Below are 12,573 nucleotides of genomic sequence, written 5' to 3' on the forward strand. Positions count from 1 at the left end.
CCCAACTGCCACCGAAGTCCAAAACACATGTGCGCAGCATGTCCTCGAGAGTCTGAATCGTCTTTTCACTTTGTCCATCCGTCTGAGGGTGGAAAGCGGTGTTGAAGTGGAGACGAGTACCCATCTCGTCGTGAAACCGCTTCCAAAATCTGGAAGTGAACCGGACATCTTGGTATGACACCACTGAGACAGGCACTCCATGTCATGCCACTACCTCTCGAACGTAGATCTCGGCTAGCTTCTCAACCGATATACTCTCCTAGATCGGGATAAAATGAGCACTCTTGGTCAACCGATCCACGATGACCCATATCGAATCCACTCCACGTGAGGTCCTGGGAAGCTTCGTGATGAAATCCATAGCAATATCTTCCTATTTCCACACGGGAATCTCCAACGGCTACATTTTGCCATGTGGTCTCTGGTGCTCGGCCTTGACCTTCCTACAGGTCAAGCACCGCTCTACATACCATGTTACGTCTTGCTTCATGCAGGGCCGCCAGTAATCAGGGCGAAGATCCCGATACATCTTCGTCGCCCCAAGATGGATGGAGAACCTTGACTTTTGGGTTTCATCCATCAGAACCTGTCGTACTCCACCCCAGTACGGAGCCCAGACCCTCCCATGCAGGGTCAAAAACCCACGGCTGTCATAATCAAATGAGGCCACTCGGCTTACGATCCGCTCGCACTTCTGGCGCTCTTCCTTCAGGCCCTCAACCTGTGCCTCTTTAATCCACTCCAGCAATGGAGTAATCACTGTCATCCTCAAACAAATGTCTCGAATCGGGGCCGCCACTGCCTTGCGGCTCAGAGCATCGGCCACCACGTTGGCCTTGCCCGGGTGGTAAAGGATCTCACAGTCGTAATCCTTCACCACGTCTAACCACCGATGCTGCCTCATATTCAGATTCGGCTGATCCATGAGGTGCCTCAAACTTTTATGGTCTGTGTAAATGGTACAACGAACCCCATAGAGGTAATGCCACCAAATCTTGAGGGCGAAAACCACAGCCCCCAACTCTAAATCATGCGTCGGATAGTTAGCATCGTGAGGCTTCAGCTGCCTCGAAGCATAAGCTATCACGTGACCTCGCTGCATCAATACCGCACCCATACCCGTGATCAAAGCATCACAATAAACCACGAGGTCATCGGATCCCTCAGGCAAAGTCAAAATCGGTGCCTCGTATAACCGCTGTCTGAGTGTCTCGAATGTTGCCTGCTGCTCAGGCCCCCAGCGGAATGTCACTGACTTCTTGGTCAATCGGGTCAAAGGAATAGCAATCTTGGAGAAATCCTGGATGAATCTCCAGTAGTAACCCGCCAGACCAAGAAAACTCCGAATCTCAGATGGAAACCTCAGAACCTCCCACTGCATCACGACCTCTATCTTGGCCGGATCGACCAGAATACCCTTCTGGTTGACAAGGTGCCCCAGAAACTGCACCTCGCACAACCAGAACTTACACTTGGAGAACTTTGTGAAAAGTCTCTCCCTCCTCAGTGTCTCCAGTACCTCCCTCAGGTGCTCTTCTTGCTACTCCTGAGTCTTGGAGTAAACCAAGATATCATCTATGAAGACTATCACAGACCGATCCAGCATCGGTCTGCACACGCGGTTCATGAGGTCCATGAACGCGGCTGGAGCATTGGTGATCCCAAACAGCATCACCACAAACTCATAGTGACCATAACGAGTCCTAAAAGCGGTCTTCTGCACATCCTTGTCTCTGACTCGCATCTGGTGATAACCAAATTACAGATCAATCTTGGAGAACCAAGATACACCCTGTAGCTGGTCAAACAAATCATCAATCCTCAGGAGGGGATAATAGTTCTTCACCGTTACCTTATTCAGCTCCCGGTAGTCTATGCACACCCGATGCGACCCGTCCTTCTTCTTCACAAACAAGATCGGGGCTCCCCATGGCGAACTACTCGGCCTGATGAATCCCTTGTCTAGCAGCTCTTTCATCTGCTTAGACAACTCCTACATCTTGGGAGGAGCCAACCGATATGGTGCCTTGGCTATCGGAGCCGCACCAGGGACCAGGTCAATCCTGAACTCAACCTGCCTCTCCGGAGGTATCCCAGGCAAATTCTCTGGGAATACATCCGGGTACTCCCGCATGATCGTTACATCATCCACGGTCGCCTTACCCTTATCCCGGGTATCCATAACATAGGCGACGTAACCTGTGCAACCCTGCTGAAGGTAGATCCTCGCCCTCGCTACTGAACATAGGGTTGGTCCACCCTACGACCTCTCGCCCTGAATCACTAACCCTCCCCCACTAGGAGTCCGAACCCTCACTAGTTGCTGCTCGCAGTCGATCACTGCTCCGTTGGGACTCAACCAGTCCATACCCACAATAACCTTATTCCCTCATTGTGGAATAGGAACTAAGTCCACCGAAAACTGCTCGTCAAACAACTGCAGTGTACATCCCTGATGAACCCTTATAACCCGAACGGTACTATCGTCTGCTATCTCTACGTCTAGTGGACAATCCAGCTCCCCTTGAGCTCCTACGAATCGCTGGTTGAGCGAAAGCGACACAAAAGATCGGGTAGCTCCCGAATCAAACAATACCAAGGCAGATATGTCGTTCACAAGGAACGATCCTATTATAAAACATATAAACATCAGCAATAATCATCATAAATAAAGAGATAAGGAGAAGATACATACCTGTCACCACATCGGGAGCTGCATGTGCCTCCTCCATCGTCAACTGAAAGGCCCTGCTCTTTGCCATTGGCGCCTATGTCCGGCCCTGTCGGCCGTCTGTAATCCTCAACGTAGCAGGAGCGGGTGACGCCACCTTCCCTGCTGCTGCTAGACTCGGGCACCGGGACCTCTTGTGGCCCCTCTGATTACATTGAAAGCAAATCAGATCAGATACTATGGTGGTAGTCCTGGTAGAAGCAGCAGTACAATCCATGCTCACATGCCCAGTTCGGCCGCACTTAAAGCAGCCCGAACTACCCGCCCTGCACGCCCTATCGTGCAACTTGCCGTAGCGGCTGTGGTTCCGCAGGCTCCTCGATCGGCGATCTGATACCTTGGGCTTCTTTCCCGCACTCCCTGACTGACCCTCCCCTGTTTTCCTCTTCTTCTCCATCTCCAAATCCAGCTCCCTCTCCCGAGCCCTAACAATCATATCCTCCAGCGTCTTGCAGCTGGATCTGCTCATAAACTGGCAGATATCACTCCGCAGCATCTCATGATATCAGGCATTCTTCATCTCCTCGTCCTCTACGTACTGCGGAACGAGGAGGGCCCTCTCCATAAACATGGCGGTGATCTCCGTCACCGTCTCAGTCGTCTGCTGGAGATCCTAGAACTCCCTAGCAAGCTGTTGCACCTCAATCACAGGTGCAAACTTGGCCCGGAATCTGGCCGAAAAGTCACTCCAAATCATAGCATCTAGGGCTGCATCATCCCCAATGGCTCGTCCGACCTCCTCCCACCAGTCACGTGCCCTGTCATTCAGAAGACAGGACGCAAGTCGGACCTTGTCCCCCTAGGGACATCGGCTCGTGCGGAACGCGTTGGCGACATCAGCCAACCATCTGCTGCTAGCAATGGGGTCCCAAGCCCCATGATAGTCGGGAGCTCCACAAGCTCTGAACTCCCTGAACGTCAGCGTGCGCGACCCCATCATGGCCGCCACCTCAGTGCAGAATGCATTCAACCTCTCATCCAAAAGCTTCAAGATACCCTCCTTGATCGTACCGAAGATCACAGGAGTCTGGTCTAAAATGTTGTGCGTGATATCAGATGAGATGAACTCTCTTGTCTGCTCGTCAAGCTGCCCGACTCTAGAACCCAAGCTTGATCCCTCACCGGCTCCCGAAGTGTCGACTGATCTAGTGCGTAGTGTCACCATTCTGTAAATACACCATAACAAACATCAAAATACTCATCAAAACTAGAGGGATCACACACACTACAAGTTCCCTGGATTCATCTCAGCCTTCCCTGGTTCGAGTACGGATCCTCTGCTTTCAGTAGTACGGGCTCATACTACCTTCCACATCTATCCGTACTTTCCTCAAGAACTGTCTTGACTCCACCAAGTCCCTTCTACTACTACTGATGTTCTCATGATAATCTCATCCTAGGCTTTCCCTAGGGTAATCACCAATCCACTCTCATCCATCAGCTGCATAAGAAGTCCCTGCTATCTCCCCCCTAACTAGCTCACTAATACCATTACATATCACTAAGACTATATAATTCTTCGAATGAGAGGTCCTACCCTACAACGGTTAGACTCAAACGAGAGCTGCGAAATAGAGCTAAACCTAACCTTCTGAAATTATTTAGTCCTCGTAATATGTAACTTAACATATTCATTTACTAGTTAGTTAAAGATAATTAGAACCCTAAAAGCACAAAGCAAAGCATTGAGTAAACAAAACTGAGCGTATCCCAATCAGGCCATCATATCACTGTCTAATCAGTTCTAGCATACAGTTCAATAAACTCATACAACAAACATATAAGGCATCCTTCCTAGATCCTTAGCCCTAAACTAGCATGTCGTTCTCATACACATATAACAGGCATATAAGGCATCATTCCTAGATCCTTAGCCCTAATCTAGCATGTTGTTCTCATAATCATATCATAACATAAACTTGTATGGGTAATTTTAGAGTACTTACTTGAGCTCGGCTGATTGCATGCACCACCCCCTTTTTCCTTTTCAAAGTTCATTTCCCTTTTCTAAATTTCTTTTCAAAATTCTTTTTATAAAAATGATTTTCTTTTGAAACTTTTAATACCGAGCCCTTAGTTTGAGTCCGGACACACCCGGGAGTGTCCCCGAATCCCTCAAACCAAGGCTCTGATACCAACTTGAAACATCCCCAAAAATACGGTCCAAAAATTTCATTTTTAAATCATTAATTAAACCAGAATTACTAAAAATCATTTATCAAAACATGAACCATAATATCTCAACTGTCAAAACAGTGTATCCATATCAATCATATGTCAAATAAATTAGAGTAAAATATCCCAGGCTAAACATGAACGGTGTGTGCCATGCAGTCATCCCGAACTCTTCCCCTTGCTACCGGAAGTACCTAAAACCAAAGCTAAAAACTATAAGCACGAAGCTTAGTGAGTCTCCCGAAACTACCACATACCACACATAATCACATAATCACATACATTGGGCCTTTCCCTTTACATCGGGCCCCGCCCATTATCGGACCGAAGTCCGACATCGAGCCTTGCCCGGCATCGGACCGAAGTTCGGTATACATATAACATATCGACAAGCATATAACATAAACATATAAATAGTCTCGGGCTTACCTCGACATCGGACCGAAGCCCGGAACATATAACACATAACATATAAGCTAAACATTCCTCGGGCTTGCCCCGACATCGGGCCGTAGTCTGGAACACATAAACAAACACATATAAGAATCATGAAGACATCAAGCATACAAACATTCCTCGGGCTTACCCCGACATCATACCAAAATCCGAAAACATATAAACTACATCGGGCTAACCCCGACATCGCTAAAATACATAAACGGGCTGGCATTGGTGCCTTAGACCCGTTCCTAGGAGGAAAACTCACCTCTCAAGTTGGCTGCTGAAATCTCGTGTGAGGAATCTCTGATGGCTGCTCCAACGACTCCCCAACTATCATTATCACAATAATCACTTAGTCAAAAACTGACAATCCTTCTAAGGGTAAAATGACCATTTTACCCTTGGTCAAAATCAACATTCTGGCTGGCTCAACTTGCCGAGTTGACCTATCAACTCGCCGAGTTCTATAACTCAAAAATCCTGTAAATCACGATCCAACTCGCCGAGTCATCCCCCTGACTCGTCAAGTTCTATCTGGTACAAAATCGGGACAACACGATTCAACTCGCCGAGTTCCTCTATGGACTCGACGAGTTCTTCAGTATGTTTGGGCTAGCGATTAATCGGTGGACTAGCGATTAGGGATTAATCGGCTCGGCGGGGATTAATCGGGAACCATTAACTATTAAGAAATATATTAAAAATTTATAAATCTAACTTTAATCCTCCAAAAGAAGCGATTAATCGATGATTAGGTCCGACTTTGACCTACATTGACCAAACCCGATTATGTCTGATTAAGTCCGATTAGGTCCGATTAATTCTGAATTTTACCTGCATCGACCAAGCCCGATTATAATGACTGATTAGCAATAAATCTCATCGGTGGAGGTCCGATTAGCGATTAATCAACCGATTAGGCCGATTTTTGCAACATATATATATATATATATATATATATATATATATATATATATATATATATATATATATGTGTGTGTGTGTGTGTGTGTATATAAACATGTAGTAGATCTAAGTAGGACAAGGAAGGACATATGTATTCGAAACGGGACGTTCAAGTCCTTTTGGGGGAACTTTAACGCTTGTTGGACAATACTATATTCGAAAAAATGATGATATATGAGAAAATGTGGTTGAGTTAACATAAAGTGTAATTTGCATTCTTGTTGTATCTTAACGGTTTATATGGACATATTTATTATGTTACTATTTTCTTATCTTTAAAAAAATTACAAGTTGTTATATGTTACGAATGATCATAAACAACTTGCTGACAAACCTCTTCTTTAATTGGACATGAATCATCAAATTATTTTGATATCTACGTGAAATTAATCAACTTAAATATATTTATTTTCATATATAATTGTTACATATTTTTAATTGTCTGGCATAACTTTGGCTGTTACATAATTTTCACTCTTATACCAGTGCATGTTTTTCTTTCCGTATAGATTGCTAACGAAACCCAAAAAGAAATAAATAAAAAACCATATCCACTCGTGTTTCTACTTGTGTATCAAACTAGAATGCTCAAACTATGCTTTGTCATTGACATTTAGTCATATGATATACCATTCATTTTTAAGTTCATTCTTTAAACTTATAACCTCACCACTTGGTAATGTCATCGTCACTAATACCCCGTTGCAGTTTTCCGGACCTTGAAGAACTAATATGACTCCTTCATCCCCACTCCCTGCCATCATATAGTTTACAAAAACCGATTTGTGCCCTTTTAGTTCAAATCCATACAAATTAGCCCCTTGTATATTCACAAATGTCAAAGTTTCCCCATAAAATGTAACATCAGAGTTCTTATTTTCTCCATCCACAAAGTCCTCAATCAAGACACTATCATTTAGTGTCTTATTAGTGATCATTTGTGCTAAATCTGTAACCTTAGTCTCCAAAACCGTAAAATCAACAACAACCCTACTCACAAAATGACTGTTCCTTTGAGCTTTAATTTCATTCTTTGGAGAACCATATGTACATAAGGTCACAATCTTGGGATCAAGTTGCTCTCTTATCTTAGCTAATGACTTCCATATGATGGCACTAAGTGCTTCGAAAGGCTTGGCATTGGTATTTGAAGTTATCCGGTCAACAATTTTTGATGAAATATGAAGGGAAAATGTAACCATTTTGGTATTGTTGGCATTACACCAAAGGTTTTCAACAAGATCAACACCTCTAAAAGAATATGTTTTTTCTTGAACCGGTATTTTCGTATTGTTTGTGTTTATAGTGATGGGAATCTGAGATAATGTTTCTCCTTTAATGACCTTAGACCACAAGTTCATGAAGGTTGAAGCGAATAATGCATCTCCAAGGATGTGAGACCAACTTAATCCAACTGAGAGTCCTCCGCATTTGAACCTCGTAAACTGAAAACATATAAAGTTGTGTATTAAATTCAACTGTATATATGTATTTCTATCTTTAAATATAGTTAAAGGTTTATTATAAATAAATGCAGTGTATTTACATCATTGATCAATGCGTTGAACATACATACTTTTTAGATATTTAATAAAACAAACTTCACTTTGTTTTATCACATTTTTATAAAACTTTGTTACATTACATGACTAAAAGATATATTCTCACATATTACATGTGAAAAAAAAATCTGGTGGTTTACTTTGGCTTAGTCATATTATCTAATCACAAATTATATGTGAAATTTCGATTTTTTTAGGTTAATGGTCCAAGTTTAATTACCTATTTAAATGATTTCATTTCATTAATGTAAAAAATTTTGGTTGAGAAGAAGCCAATAGCCATTTTTTCTATATTATAATAAATGTTTGTGATTTTAATGTCATCAAGTGTAGTGAGGATTTCATTCGAGACAAGTTGAGTTCCCTTTGGCTATATTCCAAGATTGTAGGTGTTGAATGTACACTTAGATAGCTAACAAGAACTCGGAAGCACGGGGTCTGGGGCAACTTCCCTGGTGTGGTTCCAAGGGGACATCACCGCTTGTGGGATTTAGGGGCAACGCCCCTAGTAGGGTCCAAGGATCCTACCGTTATTTTCCCGCCAAAATCCAAGGGTGGCACCAATTCCTTGTAGACGTGTTGTTTCATTCAAAACCGCTATCTTTTATATATATATATATATATATATATATATATATATATATATATATATATATATATATATATATATATTGAAGAATTGGCGTTGTAGAAGACACAAGAATTGTATTATGATTCTGCAAGATATTATCTCTCCATAACACGAAACAAACATGGTATTTTATGTTTGTGAATCAGATTAGTCCTAAAATCCGTTTCGATTTCTTGGATTATCCCATAGTTTGAATTCGTGTAACCTTGGAATAGAGTCAAATTTCACATTTTGGAAAATGTTGTAATTACGATACAAGAAATTATCCAAGTCATATTGATATTTTGTCCCTATAATTCTAACAGAAAATATACCATTTTATTGTTAAAAAAGAATATGAATATACCAAATTTGAACCAAATTATAGGTTTTAGGGTTCCCAACCGAATTTTGCACATTCCTAGGTAAAACAAGAAAAACTAGTTAAACTGGAAACATATCAAATTCGTAAAGGTTATTTACGGAAGAGTCCCTGCTCTTGAGTAGAGGTTTCCTATATCTTAACTATTCTCATCTTATTCTAATGAGATTGTATTGTTGTTGTTCAAATTGGAAGAATGGGTCAAAGAAACAAGTTGAAATCACATCAATGAGTTCAAAATGAATACAATCTCTCAAATCAAATTATTCAAAGATATTATGTTTCATGGTGTTCGGCTCTGATGTAAATTTTCTTAGCTTCAATATAATTGGCGGACGATGTAAACTTTCTTAGTGAATGGTCTTTGGATAATGCCCTTAATCTCATGTATTATGGATTAAACAGTAAATTGTATGGAGTGGGTGTCTCTGAGGTCGGAAATTAGTAATAAAATTAATTGCAAAGAAGCTTCCCTTCCCTTTACTTATTGGAGAGCTTCTGTCTCTCTTGGAGGAAGGCTTGCTATATGTAAAGTTGCTTTGGTCATCTTTGGAATGCATCTTTCTTTTTCTCTTTACAAAGTCCCCATCAGGGTAGTTAATACCTTGAAGAGTATGCAGATGATCAACTTCTTTTGAGGGGTGTCAATGAAAAAAAAAATTGCGTGCATAGAATGGAAAAAAGCTATTTCTAATCAGGGTATTCAGGTTCTTAATTAATTAATTAACAACTCAAAAAATTTGATCTAATAAAAGGGTCTTTGCCTAGTGGTATCAAGATAGCAGTTTCTTAGCCAAAGGTTGAGGGTTCAAGTCCCTTTTTAAAAAAATGTGAGAATGTCTTTGAATAGAGTTCATTTATGAACCTGTACACATTATTAAATAATCTCATAATATTTGACTATACAATTAAGTTGTATTATTGAACTCTTCCATTAAATATTACTGAATGCATGCAAAATGTCTAATAACAAATCTGGAAACGAAAGATTATAGCTTAGCATGTGTGGCTTAATTAAGATGACAGCACATACGTCTAACTGTCTAAGTCGAATCTTTTAAGTTCATAGTTGACTTTATTACAAAGCCGACCTATGCTAAATTTGTTTTAATCTGTGATTTGAATGATGGATTCTTACGAATATGATATATTTATAGCTGTTATTGTTTTTAACGAAACTATAATAGTACAAATTATAATTAAATCCATGAATGAAGTGCTTAGGTTAAAATGCAAATTTATGAATTTATGTGAAATATATATGCAGACAGTAGATACATGAATGATGTTATGGTTTATATTTTATATATGCATTAAAAAACAAGATCCAGTATGTTCCATGTATTTTTAGGAGATCCAGTATGTTCCATGTATTTTTAGGTAGAATTAATGCCATAAATGGACAACAAAGTATTGTTTACTTATTAACAAAACATCATTATTCTAAAACAATGTCACAAACTAGTTGTTTTTGTTTATTAAATACGTAAGAGATAACAACTATCAGCTTCAAGTTACAAGTTATCAGTTAGTTTTACGAAACACATCCTGAAACTGTGAGGTATCATTGAAGGGGAAAACAAAGTTTGAAGATTATGCAAGTGCCACCCCAAGAACCAAGAGGATATATTATGATAGTAATTGTTTTAGTAATTTTGTTTAAGTTAGTTTACTCTAATTATGTAACGTTATGTCATATAATTTTCCTTATGAAGTGAAAAGATGCTACACTTATTATTTTTGTTCTATACATATATACATAAATACATATATTGATCCAATACGACTTATAAACTTCTCAGACTTGGGTAGTGTTCCTTATGTAGTGCTCAAAATTAGAATTGAATCGAGCATCATGAGACCAAATAATTTTCACTTGTTTGTTATACATAGAAATGAAATGTAATTACCCTTTTTTTTTTCTATTGAATTATTTTCATTTCATAGGGATGGTTGATTTTGTCTCACTATTACATGGGTGTGAAATAGAATGATATATTCATATTTACAAATTTATTCGTATTTATATAACTTTAAATAACATTAATTGACATTTTCTTAATATTCAAAATTCAAATCTTTTTTTCTAAAAATAAATACAACTTTTTTTGTGTATGTTTTAAATCTCATAGCGATTTTTTTTTATTTATTTATTTATTTATTTATTTTTTTTTTTGTAAACGAATTATCAATTATGTTTATACATAAGTTATTTAATGGTTAAAATTTATATTTGTAAAATAGCATGTATATCTTTATCCAATAGCTTATTTTTTTTATAGATAATGGAATGTGATGATAATCCATTGCATTGCAATGATCTAATTCATTATATTATTTTATTCTTGATTCTTGATCTAAATTCCACTACCAAATATAAAATTAGGGTAATAAGTAAACTAACTCGATAAATTTAAAACAAAATTCATGGTGAAAATCATCATATACCAAATTTGTTATTATACAAGCTCGATTTGATCTATTATCCAACTTGTTTAACCTCTTTTATTCCTTCTAAAACTTTTTAAAATAATTAAATTAATGTGAAAAAAATAAATAATTTACCTGAATAGAAACAAGAGGAGAGAATTCAAGGTCAGGGCCAAGTACATGACCACTATAAGCGAGTTCACTCACATCGCATTTCATCTCAACCCATTCATCAACGGTGGTGTTACTCTCCGCCTCCACCACCCTAATCCCACTGTCGTTACACTTGATGAACGGCCGGTTGTTTTCCAGCCGGCGTCGGATCCGGCCAGCCACCGTGGGGTACAGGCTTAGAAGGTACGACATGGCTGTTTTCAGTTCGAAAATGATTAGACCATCGGCAGCTTCTTTCGTGAAGAAATATACTCCTTTTATGTAGTGGAATTTCATGGCTAAATCGGCGTTTGTGAAACGGCGAATGGTGTTTGCCACCGTTACTTCACCAGGAACCACCGTGGATAGACGGATGTTGGAGAGTTTTGCCTCCATGGTTGTGTTATGGTGCTTCCAAAGTAAACTATCGTACGTAGCAATTTTATAGGAGGAAGTTTCCAAATCCAAACAAAAAAAAAAAAAAAAGGTTTTCTACGATATATGTATTATTTCTTAATTAAATTATTTTCAGTTAATATATATTTTTTAAAACATATCTTAAGAAATAATGGTTAAAATAATTCAGTTAATTACTTAAAATATAATTTGGTTTATTATTAATTATTTTTTTTTTCTGTCCAGAAACTTCTTATTTATATCATAGGTTCTCAAAATAAATATACATAAATAATATAATTGACATAACGATATCGATTCAAGTATATTATTATTTGTAAATAAGAATTAACAAGAAAACGTGGCATTAATCAACAAGGTTGTGCATGTCACTTTTCTCCATTTTAATGGATTTCACGTGATGAGGTTGAAAATTCGTAAACGTGAATAAATACATTATCATCTTTCGTTTTTATGTCACGATTGTTTGTGTTTGATTAAGTTAATATATAACGATGATGTGATAATATACAAATAAGGTTTTAAATTCAACTTTTGGATATTAGTTCTTTCATTTTTATCTCGATAGTGAAACCGGTTGACAGAGGTATTACTATATATAATAAAATGTATATTTTTATCTGTGTTTAATACAAATTATTATGGTAACATTAATATTCTTATGTAACATCTTAAAATCCGGAAAATAACATATGTCATTCTTAAA

At 38.8% G+C, this 12,573-nt stretch overlaps 1 protein-coding gene and 1 long non-coding RNA gene across 2 annotated transcripts; both read right to left on the reverse strand.

Annotated features, from left to right (window-relative positions):
* Positions 1-4,975: 4,975 nt before the first annotated feature.
* On the reverse strand, positions 4,976-5,678 carry LOC145119466 (uncharacterized). The gene is made up of 3 exons (XR_013713876.1): positions 5,613-5,678; positions 5,336-5,422; positions 4,976-5,100 (listed from the first exon to the last, which is right to left on the reverse strand). It is a non-coding gene; the product is annotated as an uncharacterized LOC145119466 (long non-coding RNA).
* Positions 5,679-6,699: 1,021 nt separating this feature from the next.
* On the reverse strand, positions 6,700-11,878 carry LOC145121207 (protein ECERIFERUM 26-like). The gene is made up of 2 exons (XM_079056988.1): positions 11,433-11,878; positions 6,700-7,758 (listed from the first exon to the last, which is right to left on the reverse strand). The coding sequence occupies exons 1-2, from the start codon at positions 11,844-11,846 to the stop codon at positions 6,931-6,933; spliced, it is 1,242 nt and encodes a 413-aa protein (XP_078913114.1). The 5' UTR covers positions 11,847-11,878; the 3' UTR covers positions 6,700-6,930.
* Positions 11,879-12,573: the final 695 nt, after the last annotated feature.

This window comes from Lactuca virosa, chromosome 6 (assembly GCF_052849685.1).
Source record: "Lactuca virosa cultivar CGN04683 chromosome 6, Lactuca_virosa_CGN04683_v6, whole genome shotgun sequence".
NCBI lineage: Eukaryota > Viridiplantae > Streptophyta > Magnoliopsida > Asterales > Asteraceae > Lactuca > Lactuca virosa.

Excerpts from the sequence above, each read along its gene's own strand:
- LOC145121207 (XM_079056988.1), bottom strand. The coding sequence starts at position 11,846 with ATGGAGGCAAAACTCTCCAACATCCGTCTATCCACGGTGGTTCCTGGT. Across the intron at positions 7,759-11,432 it reads CTCCTCTTGTTTCTATTCAG|TTTACGAGGTTCAAATGCGG; the intron begins GTAAATTATTTA and ends ATATGTTTTCAG.